At 44.9% G+C, this 27,233-nt stretch overlaps 1 protein-coding gene and 1 pseudogene across 4 annotated transcripts in view; both read right to left on the bottom strand.

Moving 5' to 3' along the window:
* Window positions 1-27,233, bottom strand: part of FARP1 (FERM, ARH/RhoGEF and pleckstrin domain protein 1) — a 273,217-nt gene that overhangs the window by 83,422 nt on the left and 162,562 nt on the right. For all 4 annotated transcript variants that reach the window (XM_059377548.1, XM_059377549.1, XM_059377547.1 and 1 more), the window contains one exon: window positions 11,997-12,101. In XM_059377548.1, coding sequence (XP_059233531.1) covers window positions 11,997-12,101 — 105 coding nt within the window. The remainder of the gene's footprint in view (window positions 1-11,996; window positions 12,102-27,233) is intronic.
* On the bottom strand, window positions 24,368-24,451 carry LOC132003075 (small nucleolar RNA U3; annotated as a pseudogene).

The following is a 27,233-nucleotide window of genomic DNA, read 5'->3' as shown; positions in this document are numbered from 1 at the left end:
ACTTGCGAATGGCTGCCTTCTGGCCCTGTGCTCCCGTGATCATGTCTCTGTGGATGTATGCCCCTGGGTACATCCAACTTCCCTCTTTGTAAGCTGACAACTGTCACCTGGATGAGAGCCTACTCTCCTGGCCTCATGTTAACTTCACCGCCTCCTTAGAGGCCCTATCCTCAAGTACAGTCTTGTTCTGAGGTACTGGGTATTAGAGCTTCAACAAACAAATTTCAAGGAGACACAACTCAGCCCCTAACATATACCTTCCAGAGCTTTCTAGCCCCGTCTTCTTGCGTCTGCCTACATTTCAGTCAGGCTCCCTACTTTCCTCTGATCTTCGGTTAATGGTAGTGTTAGAAGAAACACTTCAACGCTTAGGTATGTAAGGAAAGGCAAAGTCAACCACTGTTCCCAAAGTGGTTTCTCATCTTTCCTTTCGACATCTTTAGCCTCTGTTATTTTGGTGGGTGACATTTTAGGTAGATTTTGTAGGCAGCTAAAATATCTGAGGTATTTTGAAAAGGTTCTTATTGAAAGAAACTCAGTTACTTGGTATCAGAATACTGAGAAGAGACCATTTCTTGAGCATGTCCTGCAGTCCAGGCACTAGACAACTGCTTATACATTCTCATTTAATGTTCCTGACGATGCGGTCATTTTACACAGGAGAAGCCGAGTTCAGAAAGCTTCTTTAAGCTGCCCAAGGTCATACACAGCCAGGATGCAAGATCAAGTTCATTTGACCCCAAACTTGTGCTTTTTCTGCAAATAATATGCTGCTCGTCTAAAAGCTAACAGACTCAACAAAAGCTTAGCTCACCTCTTCAGGTTTAAAAATCAAAACTGCATGTGATAAAAAAATTTCATTGACTGTAACACATATAGGAATGAGATAAAATGTTACAGCAAATGATCCAGTGTCTAGAATTCATGGCAACAAAGTAGTCTTTCCACAAGCTGACTCCTACAAGAAATAACTAGACTTTGAATTTTTATAACAATTTGCTTAAATGTAACTTTTTCATATTAATGGTAAGTGTGGCTTTCTTTTTAAACCTGTTAGACGTTTTTTTATTCTGCTCAAAATAGATTAACAGGGACTGGATTTATCTTCCTACATGAAAAACAAAACAAAACAAAACCAAAAGAAAAATATACTTAGCACAACAAATCCGAAAGCTCAGGACACCAGACAGTTAGAAAGAGTGATCCCTGAGAGACAAGTAAATAGAATCACAATCACTACACTTGCCCCAGCTTTCTGCCTTGAGCAAGTTCTGGACCATGGTACAGGGAGGAAGTATTTGGCAAATCCATGAATTAAAAAGATGGGGCTGAGAAATCTCCCTCCAGAAAGAGCATTTGAGAGAGTACAGAAGGTTCCCTTTGAGAGTCATCAACTGAATACTGATCAATGTCACCTTGTAATAAAAGTACCCAAGACTGGGGACAAAGAACCAATGAAATGACTCAAGGTATCAGACCTAGAGCTCACATAGTGTCCGGACTACTACTATTTCTCACCAGCCGTACCAGACAACCTCATGATTTCTGGGGTACTGGGTAAGGTACAGAATGGCTGTCCCTTAGCAGTAAGGAATAATTAACTTGAGAGTATACACCAAACCAGTCCCAACTAACATGTCTTAAAATCCAGATCTGAAAGGACTAAATGGTTTCCAAATAACTTAATTGCATCCCAGGACACTCAATAAAAGTTTATAGGAATATAAAATATCTAGGATTCAACAAGGTAAAATTCACAATATCTGACATCCAATAAAGAAAATCACCAGACATATAAGGAAGTAGAAAAATAGGGCCCATAATCACACCAAAAAAAAAAACAAAACAAAAAAAAAACAAATCTGACATGGAACACAGGTGTTAGAATTAGTGAAGGACATAAAGACAGTTAATTACAACTGCATTCCTTATGTTCAATGTTGACATACAGAAGAAATAAAAGACTTAGATGAAACCTCTAGAAACAAAAACAACACTGTGTGAGATTCAAAAAACAACAAAAGATATAGGATGAAACTGAAATCAGATTAGACACTGCAGAAAAAACACTAATGAACTTGAAGATGAAGCAACAGAAGCAATTCAAAATGAAACAGAGAAGTAGTATCAAGAAATTAATGGGGCGCCTGGGTGACTCTGTAGGTTAAGCTTCTGCCTTTAGCTCAGGTCATGATTTCAGGGTCCTGGGATCAAGGCCCACATCGGGCTCTCTGCTCTGCAGGGAACCTGCTTCCCCTTTTTCTCTGCCTGCCTCTTTGCCTACCTGTGATCTCTGTCTTGTCAAATAAATAAACGAAATTTTTAAAACAAGAAGAAGTTAATAGGGCACCAGAGAACTGTAGATCAACTTTGGGCAGACTAACATGCATGGAGAATTGAAGTCACAAAGGATAAAAGATGGCAAGGGAGGGGCAAAAAACCCCAGACAGAATATTAGAAGAAATAATGGCTGAAAATTTTCCAAATTTGATGGAAACGATAAACCTGACAGATCTGAAAATCTCAGAAAACCTCAAGCATAAGGAATGTGAAGAAGGGGTACCTGCATGACTCAGTTGGTTAAGCATCTGCCTCCGGCTCAGATCATGATCCCTGGGATTGAGCCCCACACTGGGCTCCCTATTTAGCGGGGAGCCTGCCTCTCCCTCTCCCTCTCTCCCCTGCTCATGCTCTCTCTCTCTCTGACAGATAAATAAAATCTTAAAAGAAAAAAAAAAAAATCCAAGAATGGAGAAGACAAACAGAAAATAGCAAGATGACCCATTTAAATCATTATTAACAATCACACTACACGTAAATGCTCTAAACACCCCCAATTAAAAAGCAGGATTATGAGACTGGACAAAAAGGCAAGATCCAAATCTATGCTGGGATCCTGGGATCTAGCCTCACACCCGGGTCTCTGCTTCGGGGGAAGTCTTCTTCTCCCTCTCCCTCTGCCTCCTGCTCCCCCTCCTTGGGTTCTCTCTCTCTCTCTCTGTCTCTGTCAAATAAATGGATAAAATCTTTAAAGAAGTCTATTAATTAGAAACCAAATATAAACAAAATAAAAACAAAAAACCATGTATCTTCCCAGCTTAAGAAATGGAAGATGAGGGGCGCCTGGGTGGCTCAGAGGGTTAAGCCTCTGCCTTCAGCTCAGGTCATGGTCCGGGACCTGGGATGGAGCCCCACATCAGGCTCTCTGCTCAGCAGGAAGCCTGCTTCTCCCTCTCTCTCTCTCTCTCTCTGCCTGCCTCTCTGCCTACTTGTGATCTTTCTCTCTGTCAAATAAGTAAATAAATAAATAAAATCTTTTTAAAAAGAAAAAAAAGGAAATGGAAGATGACCCATTGTTCTCTTTTTCTACCAATCCATCCTCTTCCCAGACTCTCTATGCTCAAGAAAAGCCTCCTCTGAGAACTGCCCCATTAACACAGCCACTGTCACATCAAACCACAGTGCTTCTCTGCATGGTGACAAAGGCACTCCACAACATCACTGCTGATGGATTCCCAAACTTCTGTCTGTGGTTCTGCAACACTCTTCATCCCTTACAACCGGCATGTTCCACAAAGAGCTGCTCATGGCTAATGACGTTCTCAGACCCCCAGGAAGAAGCAAGGTCAATAGGCTGCTATGAAGCATAACATAAGGAGGCCTGACCGACCCCGGTAGGGCTGGGAAACCCCCAAGAGGGGTGTAGCTGTGGTTTCTGTGGCCTTAAGCCCCTACAAAGCATGTCTGCAGCTGTTGACTGAACTGTGTCCCTCCCAAATCCTAGTGTCGAAGCCCTAACCCCCCAATGAGACTGTATCGATAGGACTTTAAAAGGTAATGAAGGCTTAATAAAGTCCTAAAAGTGGGGCCCTGGTCCAATAGGTCCGTGGCCTTAGAAGAAGAGAAAGATGTTTGTCTCTTTCTGCCATGTGAGAACACAGTGAGAATCTCCACCTGCCAGCCAGAAGGCGAGTCCTCACCCAGAACTGATCAGGCTGGCACCCTGATCTCAGACTCCAGTCTTCAACACTGTCTGCCGTTCAAGTCACCCAGTCTGCGATATCTTGTTAGGGCAGCCTGTACTAAGACACTACCAGGGGCAAAACTTTTCTCCTGGCACAGAGAAAGATAGAAAATTAACAAAAAGAGGGCAATCTTCTTCCAGAGCTTTACTGGTATTTATTAAAAATGCGAACTGTCGTATCAGATCGGTAAGCGATACAGCTTTAACGCAAGACTGGTGGGTCAGCTTCGTTGGTTTCTGAGCTCGAATGCAAGCACCAAATGTGACAGATATCGGGGTGCTTACTACATGCAGGGATCCTGCTGGGCCCATCATTTTAAAGTATCTCATGGCAACCTCGTAAAATCATCATTTATTAAACTCATTTCCCAGATAAGGTCCAAAATCGAAGAGGTTCATATTCAACCCAGCTGTGACAGGACGAAGAAAATGTTTAAAATGATATTTACAAGCCACAGACTTGTGGCTTGTGAGATCAGCGGTACCCTCCCAGTACCCTCGACGGGCTTCTGAGATCAGCAGTCCACACCTATCTCCGTCCCTGAGGTTCACACAGCTCTCGCCAACCTCAGGGCCAATGGGAGGAAAGGCAGCCACATGTAGCCGAAAGCAGGCCAGTGTGTGAATCCTGGTTAAAAACCTGGTTATGCAGTTCATCGTTAAGTACCGGGCAAGTTACCTCTCTGAATCGGCTCCCTGGGCAGTGCTGGCGTGTTGCCATAGAGACAGCAAGGTCTGCAGAGCCTTGCGTGTTTACTGTCTGGCCCAGTTCGCCCCCCTCTCGAATGCAGAACAAATGAGATGCATTAAAGAGTGGAGCAGAGTCATGGCGCACAGGAGACGATCAAGGACAGTCAGGTCTGAGTTCACTCCAATGGCAACTTCCTGGCCTTCTACCAGCCCCCCGACTCTGGCCACCAATTAACTCAAATATGAAGTAGAGTCTCGATTCCCAGGATCTGACTCACATTCCTGCCATGGAAAGACCAATCAATACAGCAGCTGATGAAAACACAAGTCTGCTCCTGTGGGGGCAGTCTCATGGGCACGGCTGCCTGGACCCAAGGACAAGGGCAGGCCAAACTCGCATGGACACACAGCCATCAACTCTATTAAGTGGCCAGCCAGAGGACAAGTCTAATGAAGGGTAGAGCATAACTGATTACCAATTATCACTAGCTTATCTCCTGTCTTAGACTGTGGAATGCATGCCTTCTCCCCTTAGGCTTTTGCAAACCCGACTGGGGCAGCCCGCTCTGACGTGCGTGCTTCATGTGATGGAAAGTGAGCCGAGCACGGAATGCTGGGCTGGGACCCCAGCTGCCTGGACCGACCACTCAGGCATGGAGGTCCACAACTCCGTGTGCCAGAAACTTGGTTGGGGACCCTAGCTTCCCACATTAACATGCACAAGCAGGCACTTGGGCAAAACCGGCTGCCACAGCCCCCATTTAGATCTGGTGGGACCGATCACACTTCCTCTTGGTTTGGCAAGTAAGTAAGCAGCCTCCCAGATGAAGCCGGTAAAGGTGAAAATCACAGCAGGAGCATCGAAACACTAGGCTGAGGACGCACACGTGTTCACTGCAGCAGTCTTCACAGACACTGATGGTTGTGAAATACACAACCTCCAGGTCCACCTACAGACACGCACGTGCAAAAACATGGTGCGTGCATTCAACACGTCTCAGCTGAGCCTTAAAAGGAATGGATATCCTGTCATATGCTACATTGCTACATTACACCCTGAGGACAGGAGGCTCAGTGAAATAAGTCACAGAAAGACAAAGGGGTTTTAAGTACGCTGAGAGGTATCTCCAGTAGCCCAACTCCTAGAAACAGAATTAGAATGGTGGTTGCCCAGGGCTTGGAAAGGGGAATTGGGCAGTTGTAGAAGGGCATACAATTTCAATTTTTTAAAGATGGAAACAGGGGCACCAGGGTGGTTCAGTTGGTGAAGCATCTGCCTTTGGCTCAGGTCGTGATCCCGAGGTCCTGGGATCGAGTCCTGCATGGAGCGCCCTGCTCAGCGGAGAGTCTGCTTCTCCCTCTCCCTGCCATTCCCCTGCTTGTGCTCTCTGTCTAACGAACAGATAAAATCTTTAAAAAAGTAAAATAAAAAATAAAGAGGAGAAGAACATTCCTGAGACCTGTGACACGAGGTGAATATAGTTAATGCTACTGCCCAGTACACCTTGAGACCATTAAGATGGTTAACTCTTATGTCCTCCGTTTTCATCCATTTAAAAAATGGTCATGGTAAGAGTTGCCATGACAAATACTTCTTAAACACCTGAGTAGGTCCCACACACAGGGTTACATGCTGGCTGATGTTAGCGCGTCTGATCCTTTCAAAATCCCCACTACCGAGCCCATTCCACCCACGAGTAAAGCGAGGCTCAGGAGGGCCAGCGCCCCACTCCTGTCACCCCGTTGTGCTGACTTCGGGGCTGGGAGTCTGATCACAGAGCCCTTTCCCAGGCTGCAGTAACATACCACCCCGCTCAAAATCAACAGAATCGGGGGGGGGGGCAGAAACCAGTGGACAGAAATCTTGTATTTTCAAGCACCTTTACTAAGAGCAGAGGTGAAAACCCAGCCAGAATTTCCGGTTTTCACAGGTGAGTGGCTCTTCCTCGGTTTGCCAAAATCAAGACTTGTCCTCGGCTCTTCCAAAACTGATTCTGTCAGCCAGCCTCCGGGCACCTTCTGGTCATTATTTCTGCTCCTCTGTGATTTTATTTCATTGAATTTGGGGATACACTTTTTTTTTTTTTTTAAGAAAAAAAAATTTATTTGAGAGAGCACATGAGTACACGCAGGGGGTGTGGCAGAGGGAGAAGCAGGCTCCCCATGGAGCAAGGAACCCGATGCAATGTGGGACTCGATCCCAGGACCCTGAGATCATGACCTAAGCCAAAGGCAGATGCTTAACTGACTGAGCTACCCAGGCGCTCCTGGGGATAAACTTTCATTGATATTTTATACACATATGGTACACACGGGGTAAGCATAGAGGTCACTGTATTTTTCCCCGCTGATTATACACACAGAACCAGCACCCAGATCAAGAAACAGAACTTGGCCAAGGGCCCCAGGGGCCCTCCTTGAACCCCGCCCCCAGGCACCCCTCCCGCCTCCTCTAACATCACAGATCCGTTATTTTCTTTAGTCTTACGAAATTAACTCTCAGGTTGGGATTTTATAATTGACAGAGAATAAAACATGGAAACATGGTCAGAACAGAAGGGTGATGGAGAGCATGAGCTTGTGTTTATGCAAACCTGTACCTGAATCACAGCCATCGCATTTCCTCACCGTGCACCTTCATGAAAATGACTTCACCTTGCTAAGCCTTAGCTTCCTCATCAGAAAAAGTGTATATGATGGGCTTTTCTGGAATGAATGAAATACTGTAGGTCAAACTAACAGGATGCCTTGCACAGAGTTATCACTCTTCAGAGCAGGTGCTGGCTGACTATGGCTTCCTGTATTATAAATAAAGTTTTATTGAAACAAAGCCACATCTCTTTGTTTACATACTGTCCAGAGCTGCTCCTGCACTATAAGGGCAGCCTTGGGTGGCTCTAGTAGAGAACCTCTGGCCTGCAAAGCCTTCATATAATATTATTTGGCCCTTTATGAAATGTACTGATCCCTGCTTTAGAATGTGAGCCACGTTAGCGGCTGTGTCCACAGGGACTAGAATAATCTGGCACATGGTAGGCAGCCATGTGGTGGCTTTCATCTGTGTTGCATGGGACAAATGAACCCCTATTTCTTTGCCATTATTAACAGGTTTTCTGTATTTTGCGGCTAAACACACTCCTAAATGGTATTGTAAGAAAGGAGCAAGATGATCAAAATCAAGCCTGATAAAACTTGAAAGAAGCCAGCCCTGGAGGTGCACAGGAATATCAATAGGTCTGTAAGTTCTAGAAGGGCACTGAACTTGGGGTCAGAAGGACCTGGTCAGAACCCCAACTCCACCATTAGCTAATTTATGCTTTAAAAAGGCAACCCCAGCTGGCTCAAAACAAGGCATGAGTGGAGTCGGGGAAGGCAAAGTTGTTAGAAATAATAATACAGCATTACCCTCCAGTGTTTTGAGAATCAGTATTTTAACATAAAATACTTTTATGAAACAATGTTCCGCAGAAGTAGCCACATTGTATTGTAATTTATTTGTTTTCCTTCTCTCTCTTACCAAGCAGTGCACTTTTCTGTTTTTTTCAAGCTGTGCCCGTCTAATGAATGGAAACCGTCACCACTTCTTGCTGTCACTCGTGTCTTCTACGGTACAAAGGATGATGACAGACAGTGTAGGCACAAAATAATTGTTGGATAAATAGAATGCAGAATTAGATCTGGCCCATCTGTGGTCATCTGCCACATCAGAAAAAGGAACGGGAGTCAGGGAGGCTTAGATTTAATTCAGGCATGCGGAAATGCTAAAGAGTATTTGGAGACAGGAACAAGCTGAGAAAACACTATTCACACCCGTTTTTAGGTACGGGACAGATTTGCTCATTCACCACCTACCCACTCAACTCCTGTCTCTGCCTTCCTTGTAACACTCTCTTCTGCTCTGTGATGTGTCCTTCCCCTGGGTTTCCTCCTCCCCATCCGCACCTCCTCTGGGGGCTCGCTCTTCTCTATCCCTTAAATGCCGGTGGCTCCAAGCGAGCCTCCTTTACACAGTCTACCCTCTCGTCCAGTGTCAGAGCTTCAGCTGATATTTAAAATAACCCTGGGGAGGGGGGCCCTGGGTGGCTCAGATGGTTCAATGTCCAACCCTTGATTGCATCTCAGGCCATGATCTCAGGGTGGTGAGGTCATCCTCCTCATCTGGCTCTGGGCTCAGAGCAAACTCCACACTGTCTCTCTCCCTTTCCCCTCTTTCTCTCTTCAAGTAAATAAATACAATCTTTTCAAAAAAATTTTTAGAGTGCCCCTAGGTGGCTCAGTCATTAAGGTCTGCCTTTGGCTCAGGTCATGGTCCCAGGGTCTTGGGATCGAGGCTCACACCAGGCTCCCTGCTGGGCGGGAAGCCTGCTTCTCCCTCTCCCTCTCTGTCAAATAAATAAATAAAATCTAAAAAAGAAAAAAAAAGAAATTGGGGACGCCTGGATGGCTCAGTTGGCCAAGCATCTGCTGTTGGCTCAGGTCGCGATCCTGGCGTCCTTCGATCGAGTCCCGCATCCTTGCTCAGCAGAGAGCCTGCTTCTCCCTCTGCCTGTGACTCTCTCTGCTTGTGCTCTCACTCTCTGACAAATAAAGTCTTTTAAAAAATTTTTTTTTAAATAAAATACTCCTAGAATTTTTTAAGTCCACATTTCAACTCAGATATCTTTCCTGTGCTCCGGGAGATACACCTACTGGTAATGCCCACTGGACATCTCCACCGGGATGTCCACGGACGCCCGAGTCCTCCTGTCTGGATGGAATACCTTGTGTCTACCTCTGCACAGACAGGGCCACTCTGAGACTTTCATCTCCAGTGACTGGCACCACTATCCCCCAGATGGCAAAGCTGGAAACCCAGCTGCTCTGAGCCTCCTTGGCGTCACGAGCCCATCCATTCACTCATATCCCCAGCCACCTCCTCCCCCCAAAATCTCTTGAATCACCCACCTCCCTCCAACTCTCCACCACGGTACCCCCTTAGCTCCTTCCAGCGCCGTCTCTAGCCTGATAAACAGCAAGCTCCTAATGGCTTTCCTGACTTTAGTCTTGTCCTATTCCAGTCCAGTCCTCTTTCTAACCGATAAATTGGATCCTATCATGTTCCCTTTAAAACACACTGACAGCTTCCCAAACACATTAGCTTAGTACAGAGCTGTGCTGTCCAGCACAAGAGCCGCGGGCTGCACGTGTCTACTGAGCGCCGGGAACACGGATGGCGTGTATTGAGAGGGCCTGTGAGAGTCAAGTACATGCCAGATCCAAAGACTCAGCACAAAAAAAAGGTGAAATAGCTTAATTCATAGTTTTTGATATTGATTGCATATTAAAATGATCATGTTTTTGGACACACTAAGTTAAATACACTTTTAAGTTAATTTCACTTTGGGATGCCTGGGTGGCGCGGTCGGATAAGTGTCTGCCTTCGGCTCAGGTCATGATCTCAGGGTCCTGGGATCAAGCCTGCTCAGCGGGGAGCCTGCGTCTCCTTCTGCCCCTCCCCCTCCATTCCCTCTCTCTCTCCTGACAAATAAATGAATAAATCTTAAAAAAAAAAAAAAAAAAAATTACTGGGGCACCTGGGTGGCTCAGTGGGTTAAAGCCTTTGCCTTCAGCTCAGGTCATGGTCTCAGGGTCCTGGGATCGAGCCCCGCATCGGGCTCTCTGCTCAGCAGGGAGCCTGCTTCCTCCTCTCTCTCTCTCTCTGCCTGCCTCTCTGACTACTTCTGATCTTTCAAATAAATAAATAAAAATCATTTAAAAAAAATTACTTTTTTTTTTTAACATAACTGCTAGCAAATGTGATATTACATATGTGGCTCATATTTTCCTTCTACTGGATGCCAATGGTATAAAAAGTCCCTCAGGGATGCCTGGGTGGCTCAGTGGGTTAAGCATCTGCCTTTGGCTCAGGTCATGACCCCAGGATCCTGGGATCAAGCGGATCGGATCAGACTTCCTGCTCAGCAGAGTCTGCTTCTCTCTCTCCCTCTGCCCCACCCTACTGCTCGTTCCCTCTCAAATAAATAAATAAAATCTTAAAAAAAAAAAATAGTCCTTCAAAGTGTGGCTCCCTGCCTACCTGAGAGCCTCCTCCTTCTCACTCCTTCACCTGAGCCCCTCCCCCTAACTGCTCAACTCCAGCCACACCCGCAGGTTCCTGAAGGTTGCTCTCTGCCCTTTAAACTCAGGGTCCTCTCTCACTAGAACATTCTATCAGGTCAACTCCTACTGGGCTCATGGGACTCAGTTTCATAGTACCTGGGAAGGAGACCCTGAACACCAAACCAATGTTATGTGTTGCCCCTCACTGCCCAATGCCCCTGGACCCAATGGGGCCCCTGTCACATGCCCTGGGCTAGTTACTGACTAAGCTTGACACCCCACCTGGATCATACGCTCCCTGCGACTTACAGTTATCCCCAGCACAGTGGCTCACAAAAGTGCTAGGTACCCTGTAGTAATTCAGAGAACAAAGACAAATACAATCAGTGAACTTGTAGTCTCAAGTGACATCTATTAAAAGACTAAGATACAACCTTAGGAAAGTTCCCTGAGCCAAAAGACAAAATAAACAGTAAGCTATGTTCTCACTCTTGGGTTCACAGGGGTGAAACCTCTGTAAAGAACATGATATATCTTTCAAACTTTACAATGATGGAAACCCAGGCCTTTGGATGGATCTTAAGCAGTGAAACACTTGGTCGCAAGCATCAAAGCATCATGTACTAGTGGGCTCCCTGTAGCTTCATTTGTTTACAAAAAAAAAAAAAAAACAAGAAAGACTGGGAACAACCTACATATCCCACTATTTATAAGAGGCGTTATAAATCATGGCATGACCATTCAGCGCAATGGCACGAACCTGAAAAAGGAGGAAGTGGATTCTATGAGCGGAAAAGGAAAGAGCTTCAGGATACATTAACAGAAGCGGTGGGGACGATACAGGAAGTTGTATATTGTTTCCCCAAAACCGCATGTTTCAGAAATATGTGCTTGTATATACACAGACACGGACGTTTATCAGGAGGATACGGGGCCACTAGTAATGGTAGTTTCTGGAGGGAGAGGTGGGGGGAGGGGTCAGAGGGAGCCAAGCCTTCACAGAGCATGCTCTTGGCACTTGCTAACCCTACGTATGTAGTATTTTCCAACAAGATTAACAAGGGCTTTCGGGATGTTCTTCTTCTGCGACAGGTCTGTATAGCCAAGGAACCACACCTGGTTCCTCACCTTTCCCGACACTGAGCAGATGGTCAAATACCAGCATCAATTTCCTGCCACTTACTGTGATCTTCTTGTGGTCGGGAAACTCGAGGCCGAAATAGTCCCCTTCTACAAGGTTGAGGTGGTTGCAGACCGCATCCAGCAACACTTTCCCCGGGGCTCTTTGCTGCGAAGAGAAACAACAGGAGTTACCCACCTCCAACACAGGAAGAGATGAAAACAAACCTCGGCTCCCATCACGGGAAGCCTCGTCATTCCTGAATCTTCCGGCCCTTCTCGGCTTGCCAATCTCCACGGATGCTGACCACTGGACCCCCTGACTGCACCCCCTGGAGTCTTTTACAGGCTGCATTCCTACTTAGCTGCTAATTCTCTGCCATTTTCCCCTGCCCACCCCAATTCCACGCACCACCCCCTTTCTTAAAAATAAATAAATAAATACACACACACACACACACACATACACACACACAATTTATTTAGAGCAGTTTTAGACTGATAGGAAATTGAAGACAAGACACAGAGAATCCCCACACAGCTCTTCTCACCACACACACACCGGATCCCTTATTGTTAACCCTGTATCGATCCATCTGTAACCACAGCTGAGCCAACACGGACACATGATCGACATATTATCGGCACCCCGAGCCCACACTCTACAGCAGGGTTCACTCTGCATTCTAGAGGTCCAGACATCTTGATGAATGTATCAGATCACATCTTTGCCATCACAGGGTCACAGAGGATAGTTTCACCATCCTAAGAATCCACCGTGTGCCACCCAGTCAACCCTTACTCCCCCAACCTCCGACTCCTGGCTATCACTGGTCCTTTTGCTGCCTCCACTGTCTGCCTCTTCCAGAATGTCATACAGTGGGAACCACATGGCATGTAGCCTTCCCAGATTGGCTTCTTTTGCTCAAGTGTATGCACTTAGGTCCCTGGATGTCTTTTCATGGCATCTTGGTTCGTTTTTTTTTTAACTGCTAAATAACGTTCCCTTACATGAATGTACCACAGTTTATCCATTACATCTTTTTTTTTTTTTTAAGATTTTATTTATTTATTTGACAGAGAGAGAGAGAGAGCAAGCGATAAAGGAGGAGCAGGAGAGAGGGAAGCAGGCTCCCGCTGAGCAAGGAGCCCGATGCAGGGCTTGATCCCAGGACCCTGGGATCATGACCGGAGCTGAATGCAGATGCCTAATGACTGAGGCACCCAAGCACCCCGAAAGTCATCTTGATGACCATCCAAGTGTTGATGAGGAAGAATAAAACTGCTATAAATATGTGCGTGCAGGTTTTGTGGGGACGTAAAGTTATCAACCCATGATTCCGTATCCTTTCTGTGGCTGTGGAACCCCTGGTCCCACTCCTCGTCCCTCCCACCCCAAGTACGGCAGAATTTAGGACTTTCTTCCCTAGGTTCTCCCAGCACATTGCGCAAGCTCACTCCCACACCTCACCTACACGGAAGGTAAAGGTTGCGTTTTGTTAACTTCTGTATCCACGGTGCCTACACACCAACCAATTTGGAAGTGAATAAACAAATGAATAAAACTTCCTCATTCCACAGTATTCTATATCATTAAGTATACACGAGCTTGCGTCTCCACTTAAATTCTGGGCTCCTTACTCACCTTCATAGACTTACTGTCCAGCACAGCAGCTGGACCAAATGCCCACAGCAATCAGTACCGTACAAGCACTTTCTAGTTACTGAACCTCTAGGGAAAGGGAACACAGGACAGACAAGGTCCCAATTCCTACCCTCAACACTAAGAACCATATGCCTTGGTTTTTCTTCACTGCTTGGTGGATTCCTTTTTTTATTTTATTCTTAAAGATTTTATTTATTTATTTGAAAGAGAGAGAATGAGAGAGAGCGCGAGACAGGGGGCATGGTCAGAGGAGGAAGCAGACTCCCCACCGAGCGGGAAGCCCGATGCAGGACTTGATCCTGGGACTCCAAAATCATGACCTGATCCAAAGGCAGTGGCTTAACCAACTGAGCCACCCAGGTGCCCCTGCCTGGTGGATTCCTAATGACCCACTAATAAAATGGACCCAAGTCTACCACACAGATCAAGCACCGGAAGGAAAACATCTCAAAACATGGTCATTTCCAGTTACTGCTTTTACATGTGCACTTTCCCCCTGAGAAGAGTGGAACATTACAGCAACCAAATAGTAACCCAGGGGACTAATGGACAGAAAGAGCTAGAGGCTGACAGGTTCAATGATGGGCATGTCCATTAGCAGGAGTCATTAAAGAGGCTTCGGTGTCCAGTCAATAAGCATTTCTTTTTTTTAAACAGATGCCATTTTATATCCCTAGAATTCTCATCACCGAAGTCCAGAAGATATTCACAGCTATCTGAAGGCATACAGTATTTGCCACAGGGAATACCAACCTCACCGGGCTCTTCCAGTGCCTGGTTCAAAAACCACTGGTAAAATTATCCCACGTGCGCTGATGGCAGGACTCATGAGAAAAACAGGGATGTCTAACAAAGAGAGAAAAGATTTCATTCCCATTCTCGAAGAGAAATCACCCCTCCTGTACTTCCCACGTTGGATCTACTCTGACAGTTTGCAACATCGTTCCTCATTGCTTGTCTCCAGTGGATTTTTTTGGAACTTCACACTCAAAGTAATTTTGTTCAAACTCACATCACAGTATATGTTAATTAACTAGAATTTAAATTTTTTTTTAAAAAACCCACAAAATAAGAAATCAAATCACAGAATGTAAAATAAATGGTGGTGTTGGTGAGTGTACTTAGTGGCACTGAGTTGCACATGTCACGGCTAAACTGGTCAATTTCACGTTACAGATGTTTTCTCACAACGCAAAATGCAGAAGAAAAAAATAAGAAAAAGGGGCAGTGGGATTCATATCTGAAAACAGCCACAGGGGGTGATGCATGATAGAGTCTGTTTCAAATTTTTTTTACGAGCCAGAAAGTGAGTTCTTCTTAGAACATTAGAGCTTAGAAAAATACTGAGGGGTAGAACTAGTTCACGAAGAGTGGCTGTGAAGGCCCGACCACACGGGGAGAGTGAGCGAACACCCATGTGGGCGCACGCGACATCGGCTAAGATTTCTCGGTGCAAAGAGGTCTTTTATGTGTTGGGCAGGAAATGAACATTGTTGAGTAACTGCAAATTTTGCATTTGGGGCAGGCTTTGCACCAGGAGCCAGGAATGGGGTTCAGAAAGCTATAAATCCACCAGCCCTTTGGCTAAAACAAATCTGGACGTAAGTTGATGAAGTGTGAGTTGGGGAAGGGAGTATATCCAACAGCGTGGATAAAGCTAGCAGAGCACAAAGCTTAGACCCAGAGGAATTTTGACCTGAAGAGGTCTCTTCTCAAAGGGGGGCAGGGGCTGACTTTAAGATACACACACATTTGGGGAGCCTGGGTGGCTCAGTGTGGTTAAAGCCTCTGCCTTCGGCTCAGGTCATGATCCCAGGGTCCTGGGATCGAGCCCCACATCGGGCTCTCCACTCAGCAGGGAGCCTGCTTCCTCCTCTGTCTCTGCCTGCCTCTCTGCCTACTTGGGATCTCTGTCTGTCAAATAAATAAATAAAATCTTTTTAAAAAAAAAAGATACACACACATTTCTATTTAATGTTGCACAAGCTACTTACATGAGGAAAGGAAACCAATATACACATCATCTGAAAACCTACACATTAGTAAGTTTAATATGAAAAGGATCTTATGACAAATGACTTCTTTAATTATCCCTATGTGTTATATTGGGGCTGGGGAAAAAACCTCTAAGACCCCCATAGCCTCTAAGTAAGGGTCAGTCTGGCCAACCCCACACTCAGCCAGTCTTGATAAAAAGTAATTATGGACGTGTATGCCTTACAGAAAAGACATCCAAGAGTAATTATATGTTTCATTCTGGAGAACAGATCAGCAATTAGTGAAACTACATAATCGCATTTTCACCACTTTTTTCTTATTGGCTACTTTTAATTATGCTTCAAAAGGCATCTGAATTTTAGCCTCCCACACAAACAAGTTAACTAATTTCATATTGGGCGTCCCTGCTGATTCTCTCCATTTTGAACTGGCTGTTCACGGAATCCTATAAAATTACTTTGTAGGAGGGGGCGCCTGGGTGGCTCAGTGGGTTAAGCCTCTGCTTTCGGCTCAGGTCATGATCCCAGGGTTCTGGGATCGAGCCCCGCATCGGGCTCTTTGTTCAGCAGGAGCCTGCTTTCCTTCCTCTCTCTCTGCCTGCCTCTCTGCCTACTTGTGATCTCTGTCTGTCAAGTAAATTAAAAAAATAAATAAATAAATAAATAAAAATTAAAAAAATTTAAAAAAAATTACTTTGTAGGAGGAGGTCTGCATTCTTGGGGATGGCCACTAAACACTGAATAACAAATAGTAGGAACATTCAAATTTGTTTTTTTAAGCTATTAAAAATTGTGAATCAGGGGCACCTGGGTGGCTCAGTCATTAAGCGTCTGCTTTCGGCTCCGGTCACGATCCTGGAATCCTGGGATGGAGCTCTGCATGGGGCTCCCTGTTCCATGGGGAACCTGCTTCTCCCTCTCCCTCTGCTGCTCCCCTGCTTGTGCTCTCCTGCTCTCTCTCAAATACCTAAATAAAATCTTTTTTAAAAATTGTGAATCAAAGTTGCTTTCGTTTATTGTACCTTAAAAAAAAATCTATCTATGCCTTTAGGTTTTTTCTATTACATAAAGTTTTATGTGGGAGTATTTTTTTTTTCCTTTTCCAAAAGAATAAAGACAATTCTTTCTGGGGTAGGGTCTAGTTTCCTCCCTCTCTCTGTTTCCTCCAAGCTTCCGAATAATTTCCCCTACTTGATACATGCTACAGTTCTAAACTTTCAAAAGCAATCTCCTAGATAGGAAACTATAAAGATAACATTCGCCCAGGTTTAAAAACTTTGTATCTGCTGAGGTTTCAGAAAGCTGTTTCTCGAAGTGTTTTGTTTCCTTCCCCCCTCTTCCTGGTTTAGGATTAAGGTAACCATGACAACCAGGACTGGCTCTAATCCAGCAGAGAATGGCTTCTCTCTAAGGCCTTGGTCCCTTTTTCTTACCTTTAATACCTCTTAGGAGAATATGATTCAAAGTCTTATAGTCCACTAACCTTCAACAACCCTAATCTTAGGGCATTAGAATCCCATAGATTTCCTCACAGCCCTTGGCTACTTTTTGACCAGGTGGGTGGATACAACTGATGCTGCAGGCTTGAGGAGCCTACAGGCACTGGGCTTAGATGCTGCACAAACAGAAATCAATACAAGTATTTCCAACAAGAAACCAGCTAAACCCGAATATTACGCGACATACCATGTTAGAGAGAAAGAGAATGCGACGTACCATGTTAGAAAGAGAACTCTCCAGTGTCTCTTCCTCCAAGAACACTAATCCTACTGAGGGTTTTGCCCTTATAGCTAGCTTCATTTGACCTTCATTGTTTCCCTACTCTCAGGATAGCCACAAAGAAAGTTCCGTCTTCAGTATACGAATGGAGAGTTGGGGAAGCATGACTCAGTCCACAGGACGCGGGAGTCAATGAGAGGCGTGGAGATGATATCATCTATACCCCAAGATCAGTGTAAACATTAAAACGATGATTGCAAAGTGGTGAGCAAAGGCTCTGGTACAGAGGAAGAAGTTCTCCATCACTGCTGCTCCTGCTGTGAAGGGAAGATGTTCATTTCGAGCATGGCTGGTACGGGAATGAGTGGACACCGAGGCGGAGGCATGCCTCTGCAACGTCAGGGCACAGGAAACCTGGCTACCCCATCAGTGTGCCATGAGAGGACACCTCCTGATGCAGAGGCCACCCCGGGGCCCCGCTGGGGGTGATTCAGCACGGTACTTCCGGATTTCAATCCCGCCAATCAACCTGACCAGCTGCAAGTGCTGATTCTTGGGGAATGGGGCGAGGCCCCAAGGTCACCATTTTCCCAACAGGCTCCCAGAGCGGTGGCTGCTGGGACAAAGATTGTGCTTTGAGTGGCAAGATGCTCATCACAGGGGTCAGTTACTACTTTTTTATAAAAAAAAAAAAAATTATTTATTTGAGAGAGAGTGTGCATGCACGAGCAGGAGGACTGGCAGAAGGGGAGGGAGAAGCAGGCTTCCCGTTGCGCAGGGAGTCCGACGGGGGTGCTCTCCCAGGACCATGACCTGAGCTGAGGGCAAATGTTTCACAGACTGAGCCACCCAGTGTCCCTAATCAGTTGCTACTGAATGACACTCGGGTCCTCTACAGGCAGGGCTAGCTGGCTGGTTTTGTGGTCTCTCTGATTTCTATACAAGGCGAACATCAAGCTAGAAGCTTAACTGTAGGGGGGAAAAAGTGGTGCCAAACTTATGTTTATGGGCTGAACTATGTCCCTCAAAAAGATATGTTGAAGTCCTAACTCCCAGTACCTGTGAATGTGACCTTATTTGGAAACAGGGTCCTCGAGATGGAGTCAGGTTAAGATGAGCTCATTCGCATTGGGCCTAAACCAGTAGGACCAGTCCCTTCTAAGAAGATGGTGTGAAGACAGACACACTGGGAGAAGGCCCCGTGGGGACAGAGGCAGAGACTGGAGTGATGGGACTATTAACCAGGGAACGCCAAGGATGAACATCCCCCCACACTTCCGCCAGAAGGCGGAAGAAGCAAAGAAGGATTCTACCCAGTCTTGGAGGGAGCATGGCTCTGAAGACACCTAGATTTGGAACTTGTGGGCTCCAGAACTGAGAGAGATTAAATTTGTTGTGTGAAGCACCACCCCCCCCAATACACAATTTTGTGATTCTTAGTCACAGCAGCTCTAGCAAACTCATACCCATCCCTCTGCTGTATGGGAGCAGAGACAACACAGTTATGCCCAGAATAGTCCCTTTTGGATAAATGAGATTACAAGGAAATAATAAGCCAATAAGCAGATTTAGAATAACAAGAACTCTGGCAGAATTCCTCTAACTTGATCATCACATACACTCAGCAAGTAGTAGACTAATTATAGAAGGTAATTAATCTTTCCTGCTGTTAAAATATATTCCCTTTCTCACAGCTGTTGCTTTAGATGTGAACGGGTTCTAGAATTGAAATCCTTTTTAAGAAATATTGTCTCTTTTGAGAGCCTTCCACCTGTCAGGTCAGAGGGACGTGAAACGGGCTCAGGAGCTTCTGATGAAGCAGAAGTTCAAGGAGAGTACAATTTCAGAAATTACACAGGAACCCACCTAACCGTCCATAAATGCATGTTTTTCTTAGAAAATTTAGCACAAGGCCACTGCCAGACAGAGCTTAATATAAGAGATGAAAAAAATGTCAGTCTGTGGCTAAATATGGCCAACTCAATACATGCATCTCCACTACATCCAGAAACCCCACTTCAAAAAGAACAGTAGAGAACAGAAAAAGGAAAAAGAGGAATACATACATTAAAAAAAAAGAAAGAGAAGAAAATGAGAGAAGTGACAGCAGGTGAGAGGGGTCCCCCAAATTCTAGAGGAGGACAGACAACAACACTGAAACCTAATAACAGAGCAGAGGAAAGAGAGTAAGCAGTCGGAAAACGGCCACATTACACAGAGCCAGCCCCCCTCCCAAAGGTCAGAAATGGGAGATGCCAGCCACTTCTGATAATGCAGACTAGAGGAAAACCCTTGTTAAAACACTGCAATTTGTATCCCCATATAGCCAGGAGTTTATACCTAAAAAAAAAAAAGAAAGAAAGAAAGAAAGAAAGAAAACAAAACAAAACAAACAAACCTAGAGGGTTATAATAAGGAATATTTGTATAGCAATTAAGAGCTCTAAAAAATCTAAGATGAAAAAAAGAGCAGCACAGAAATACTTTCACTGGAAGAGATTACAGATATAGGTGAAAACTCCTAGAAATAAAACATCCTGACCAAGAGATGGCACTGAGTTTATGGCTTCAGCTCAAGAGTCCCAATGTCTGACCAATGCGACTTCTATCCAGACCCAAGAGCAGAGGATATGGTGCAAGCTCAATGCAAGGAAATTCTCCAGAATGAAAGAGTCCAACCTTCTAGGTTGCAAAGGGCCAGAGAGTATCACACAGAATGAATGAACACAATCAATTTCAAGGCAAATATCTGGGTCATTTTGGAACCCAAAGAAGAAAAAGAAAATTCTTACCAGAGGGAAGGAAAGGCAGGTGAATCACAACCAGGGCTTGGGACTTCTTGACAGCACACGAGAAGCCAGAACAGAGTCCCTACCATTCTCCCCTCCGGGACAGCAATAATAATGGCTGGCGGCTTGTTAGGCGTCAATAAAGATACTGGAGGCCAGATGCAATGGCCCCAGGGCTCACCCCAAGATGGAGAGATCCCTTCAGTCTCAGCTGCATAACTGCACCTCCACAAAGCTACCTGCCCTGGGGGACTCCAGGCTGGAGGTACCAGACTTGCCAAGATCACACACTCACGGGCTGTGGAGCTGGGATTCAAACCTCGTTCGGAGACCCTGCTCCTAATGGTTGTGCCCCAGAGTCTCTCCATTTTCCCCCTTGTCCCTTTCAAGACCTATATATACTTGCAATTTTGAGGACTCCCAATTGTCCTGGGGAAAACTTGCCGAAAAAAACAAGGAAAGAGGCTGGTGCTTTCCCAGAGTTCTAACTAGAGGCACCGAAGCGGGCTAGTAGGCCACATGGTAGGACACAGCTAGGATGACCATAGTAAGGCATAGCCCCAGCATGCTAGGCCGAGTGGCACATAAGCCAACCATGATTTTCCACCGCAGAGGCAGGGCTCCTTGGTTAACATGGAAATGAGACAACTGAAACGTGGGAGATGATTCTCATGCTGTTTCTCCACCCCTTGGGTGATGGAGAAAGGCAGCACAGTGTCATCATTTGGAATACAAACCCGGGGGCACCTAGGTGGCTCAGCTGCTTAAGCCTCTGACTCTTGGTTTCAGCTCAGGTCATGATCTCAGGGTTGTGAGAGAGCACCTCGTTGGGCTCCACACTCAGCACCATCTGCTTGAGATTCTCTGCCTGTCCCTCTGCACTGCTCCCCATCCCACTTGCTAAGATAAAAAAAATTTTTTAAATTTTTAAGAATACAAACTCTGAAGACACCTGCCTTCTTGCAAATCCCATAACTCCGTTCCATGGCAGTGTGACCTTGGGCAAGTTACTCTTTGGGCCTCCCTTACGTCTTCTGTAAAATGGGCGTAATCTGGGGCGCCTGGGTGGCTCAGTGGGTTGGGCCACTGCCTTCGGCTCAGGTCATAATCTCAGGGTCCTGGGATCGAGTCCCGCATCGGGCTCTCTGCTCAACGGGGAGCCTGCTTCCCTCTCGCTCTCTGCCTGCCTCTCTACCTACTTGTGATCTCTCTCTGTCAAATAAATAAACAAAATCTTAAAAAAAAAAAAAAAAATGGGCGTAATCTCCAAACCACTTCATAGGATTTGTGAGGAGGAATATGTGAGTTACCATACCTCAAGCTCTTAGGATGGTACCCAGGGCTCAGTAAACTCTACCAGGTAATAAGTATGATGTGGGGGTGGGGTGGAGAAAAGGACACAAAAGCCCAACAGGAAAGTGGCGGCGGCCTCATTAGCAGACACTGTGATCACCATCGCTGTGAGATACGAACCAGATCAAGAACAGGAACTACAACTTTAAACACGGAAGCCTGGGAGCGGGGACAAGGCTTTCATTCTGGAAGAATGAAGCCCACCGTGTAGGCCTGCCCATCTATGCGTCCACAAACGCGGTGATTCTTCCTCCCGCCGTGGCTCCAAGGGTGGCCACACTGTCTGCGAAGACACTGCCTTCCTTGTTCCCCGCCGCACTGAGCCCCAGTGATCCGAACACCCATTAAACACACTTCAGACTGGATATCAGAGCCCCAGCTCCAGGTCAAGAAGAGAATGGGTGCTTTCAGCTCCTCGGCTGTAATTTGGCTACATTGTAACCACAGCGTTGTTAGTATAGAAGTCACTCCCCTTCCGTGGCACCGGGACTTCATGTGCGCATGCGCGGCGAATGCTTAAGGCAACGAGCAAAACAGGAAAAACATGTATGGAGAATTCGGCCATTTCTAGAGCTGGGTTTCTCTGCTCTTGACGCTGAGCAATTCATTGCCCTTGGATCCCTTTCTGAAGGTGATGAAGAAAAAATTCTAAAATTTATCGAAATAAGACAATCTTGACGTTTAAAAAAATATTCAGTAGTCAGGGAATAACATATCACACAAATAATGAATCAGGCAAGTAAAACCCAGATCACGAAAGCTCCAGGAGAAAGCATTAGATCCTTCCCAGCAAAAGAAAAATGCTCTCTCTCCCCTTGGGCTCAGTGATCTAATTAAGCCTCAAAACTTAATTTAGTGCATGGAGCCTGAACTTTCTGGAAATACACCTGATATCATGCACTTAGCCTCCAAAATTATTATTCCAAAGTAAGATGGAAAGTAAACATTTTATTGAATTTAGCTTAATATTCTAACAGAAGGATAAAAACGCTGTAAAACGAAACCTTGAACTAATATGAGTTTCCCAGTTCGCATCTCTCTTCCCCTGCAGGCAGATTACTTCTACTAAGTTTTTTAAACACAACTTTTCCCCTCAAACCAATCTCCAAGGTTCTTGGACAACTTCCAGGAACATTAAATGAACAAAAAATTATTTTAAATGTTTACAGATGCTTTCAACAGGAAACATTTTTAGTGTTTTTCAGTTAGTAGGAGAACGGGAACATTTTCTCATCCTGAAAAAGGACCCTTAAATTACTTTTTAGGCATTAAAAATAGGTCAACCGAGGTGTGAAAAACACAGCTTTCAGGTCAATTTAAGAATTCTCAGCTCTGGCATCCCCAGAAAACGTCCCAAATAAATACTATTTACTTTTCATTCTTCAAGTACTTTTCAGGTTTACTATCCTATTAAGCACATTAGCAACTGGGATCCAAGTGGGCAGGAGCTCCAGGCATGCATGTCTACAAGGAGGTCAGAGTTTTAACTTGAGTTAGTACAGCTGACCTTTGAATAACATGATTTTGAACTTCATGAGACTACTTATATGCAGATTTTTTCAATAAATACAGTACCATACTATAAGTGTGTTTTCTTAGTAACTTTCTCCCTCAGGCTTACTTTATTATAAGAATACAGTATATAATGTATATACAATGTAACATATGTGTCAATCCACTGTTTATGTTATCTGTAAGAAGCTACAGGAGGCTAGTAGTTACGGAAGTCAAAAGTCATACACAATGTACTTTTCAACCAAACAGAGGGCTGACACCCTTCCTGCATTGTTCAAGGGTCAACTGTACTTCTCCTTTGAAAAACTGGAAAGCAAAAAAAAGAAAAAGAATAAAGTAAAAGAAAAACTGGACAGCTCCGATCAGTGTAAACAGAGAGGCTCCAGATTTAGCACAAAGAAACTTACAAATATGTAACAAAGGTAACAAAAGGTATCTAACAAGAGACTGAAGGTAGTCACAGAAAATGAAATGCTATTTCCCAGGGGCTTGGGGTGGAACAGGGATGGAGAGTTATTGTTTCAGGGCTACAGAGTTCAGTTTGGGAAGATGGAAGAGAATTCTGGAGATGAATGGTGGTAATGGCTGTACAACACAGTGAATGTACTTAATGCCACTGAACCGTACATTTAAAAATGCTTAACATGGTATAAATTTATGTTAGGTGTATTTTATAATGGGAAAATATCCAAAAGGACTGGTAATCTATTATAGGGAATGGCAAATTAGGGGGAGAAAAAGTCAAGGACTCAAAAGAATGTTTTAATTATAAACAAAGTACACAATATATTTATAAAGATAGACAGCAAACTTATATATTTCCAATGGATGAAGCTATTACTGCTAGGTATAAAAATGTGTGAGATTACATTTGGGAATAGCACAGAATGCGGGGGGGGGGGGGGGTGGTGCTGGACCAAGGTTCCAGAGTCTTTAGGATAGGACTTCGATGCCTGGCTTGTCGTTTGCCTATGTGGCAAGTTACATGGCCTGCCTGGGCACTGATTTTCCCAACTGAATAATGGAACAATAATGCCTCCTAGGGAGGCAGGCCTGAGAATTCAATGGGGTAAACACATAAAATGACAGGAATTGATGTCAGCATTTAGAAAGAGGCTTTGTTTATGGTTGCAGGCTTTTCCAAGTTTTTCCACCTTTTGATATCTAAGAAAACTCCCTTTAAACCCCATTTTAAGGTTTACGGCACATGAACCGCTATAAAATAAAACATATTTGCAATTATATTCCAGAATCTTCTGAGGAGGGGTTGAGGAATGAGATAATGGGAATAAGGGGCAGAGGGGACAAACTAGAAAACCCTAAAAAGCAAGCAAGTTCTGTGTGTTCACTGTGGATGACCCGTCCTTCCTGCCACCAGCTTGCCAGAGTAAGACAAAGCCTAAGCATAAAAACTCTAGGTTTAGGAAAAAGCTCATAATTAAGTAACAAACTATAGAAATGATCCCTGAAAGTATAGTCTTCATAATTGAGTATATAGAAAAAGTACAGACAGCAAATCCAAAAATATGGATGGTCCACTAGAAAGGCTGAAAGAGTGTGAATTAAACTGTTTTCCTTTAAATTATCAGGCAACAAGCTCCTTGCTAATAAACCAATGTTGGCAGACAAGATCATTCTGCATGGTTTACATCAGATTCTTTCAGTTCTTACAAACCTAGTAAAAAGAAATGATGATCAAGTCAGGAGCTATTTCTAGGAGCTAATTCCGGAACAGCAACGATTCTGAGGTTCATCTGGAAACTTAAAACCATCCACACCCTCTAACCTGTACATATCTAGAATCTTGCATGTGAGAAGTGTTTGGAAAAAAATCCTCCAACCATTCTGATTCATGCACACAGTCACAGTCCTCCATGACACTCAGGACTTGGAAAACACACAGCTTACGTTCTATGACAATCTTTTCAAATTCACCTGTTGCAATACCTTGATGAAATTTTTTTCAGCTTCCTTGTATTTCTTTGCTGCATCTGGCCTCTGTACTTCTGATTACCATTTGAGTTACTAAATAAATAGTTCCCAAATAGTTTCTCAGGTCAGTTCTATCAGAAAGAGCCATCTTCCACTAAATCATCTGTGTCATTCCTCCTCCAAACTCGGCATCAGGGTCTTTGCAATGGAAAACAAGGCCCCAGAGAATTTGCTCCTCCCCTGTCACCTGTCTGAAGCCACATCCAAGTGTTCTCCTCCTGCTCACTCCAGTCTAGCCATACAGGACTGTCTGCCGTTCTCAGCCTATCAAGTATATACCTACCTCAGGGCCTTTGCACTGGTCGTTCCCTCTGCCTCCAAAACCTTCTCCTTAAAAATGTACATGCATAATTCCCTTGCCTCTTTCAAATCTCTGTGCCAATGTCATGTCTCAACAGGGCTCACCCAAACCACCCTCAACTGTAATTTGCCCCCAGTCTCCTTAACTTCTTTTCCTGCTTCTCATTTTTCACTTTACCACTCTCTAGCATCTGAAACAGTATTTCTTTATAATGTTTCTTATACATGGTTGTTCTGCTCCATTAGCGCACAGACTCCATGAGCATACGGATGTCTGGTTTTGTTCGTTCGATCAGCATGATCCGTAGCAGGTGTCCATGCTGAGCAGATACGTGAATGAAATCCTCTTAAGATCACTTCTCGCGGGGAGACCGCAATAGCACGATCTTTTAACAAAAATAACCATGTGCTAGGGTCTAGATTCTAAAGCCGCTTTGAATATATTTTTTATTTCAAGACATTGTTGCTCAAAGTATACAGCGGAAGTATAGAGAACCGACATCTTCCAAACGCTGTAAAGGAAAACTGCTCTGGAAAGGTTACTCGGAGGGAAAACATGAAAGGGGAAATAATGAAGGATGGTTTTCTTTCGACAAGGAAGCACGTCAGGCTGGGCCACCGTCCACAACAGCGCTAGTCACATGACCATTGCACATGGCCAGAAACACCTACAAGAAGACCAGAGACCCCGCATGGAGACCATCACTCACCAGTGCTAACTGGCCATGAGCCTTTATGCTTATTCCCTCATCTGACTTCAATGAGGAACGAGGTTCCAGAAATAAAAGGAGGGCTTCTGTTTTTTCAGATCTTGTTTGGAGACCAGACCCTCCTTGGGCTATTATTACTGATGTAGCACTCCAGAATATTCAGACCTACTGTTCCCTTTTGAACTGGCTCCCTGGTTTACTCTTGTGTGATTACTTCAAAATCAGGTAAAGATGATACCTTGGATAGCCCACTCTGCTGTCCATTCGTACGGGTTTTCAGTTTGAGGCTGCCTTTTAGCCCTATACAAAATCCTATTTTCAATCAGACCAGCCCAGCAACCAGCCCGTTTAGGGTTACTTCATTTTTTGTAGCGTGACCACTGCTCAAAGTGAGCGGCAGGAGAACGGAAGGCAAATCTAAGAAGGACACTGAAAAAAGCATGGGTATAGAGCACATCTTTGAAATAAAATCCTGCCCAGGGCCCGGGAACACGGGCAGCCCGCAGCGCTCCCTTACCAGCGCTGAGAGCCAGGCCACACCTGAAGACAAGCAGAAGTTTCTGAAAAAGCAGAAGCGTACAATAAAACCGCCTTTAACAATGACCCTCTATGACGTCACAGCACTTAAAACGCTCGTCTGCAGCAGCTCCGCAAGCAAGGACGTACACAGCCAAAAAGAGCGCGCCCCCTTAGATCCAGAGTTTGGGTTAATCTGTCCACAGTGTGGGATCGTGACATGCACACTCTGTCCCAGTTTATAAACAATTACATCAGCGCTACAAACAAATGCAGTAAGTACATGCTTGAAACAGAGTCCGTCACCTGCTGAAAATGAAGTAGAACTTGACAGAAGAGAGTTTACAGGTTTCCCTAGAAATTGGGAGAGTCAGACTCAATTCTGGAGGAGAGATCCAGGAAAAAGATCTAGTTAATAAAGTTTAGATTGTCCTTTCAGGGTCTCATTTCTTCATCCTGCAGGATGCTTTCTCAACGGCGCTGCCGTCAGGCCAAAAGAAAAGCTCAGCAGAGCCCCACACCCTGTGCGTGCAACGCCAGCACTGTTTTACAAAGCCAAGATTACAAATCATTCTGTCCTCCTTAATGGCACGATTAACCCAAATTGCCCTGAAGTGAGGAGAGAAGACTGGGAAATGAACAGGCTCCTAAAAGAAAGGCCGGAAGGGATTCACAGCATCGGGAAGTAGAATGATGGTTGGGGTGGGGGGCGGGGGGGGGGGGGGGGGGGGGGGGGGGGGGGGGG

Source organism: Mustela nigripes, chromosome 15 (genome assembly GCF_022355385.1).
Source record: "Mustela nigripes isolate SB6536 chromosome 15, MUSNIG.SB6536, whole genome shotgun sequence".
Classification (NCBI taxonomy): Eukaryota; Metazoa; Chordata; class Mammalia; order Carnivora; family Mustelidae; genus Mustela; species Mustela nigripes.
The sequence above is the reverse complement of the archived record's forward strand: the minus strand, read 5'-3'. Positions and strand labels throughout refer to the sequence as shown.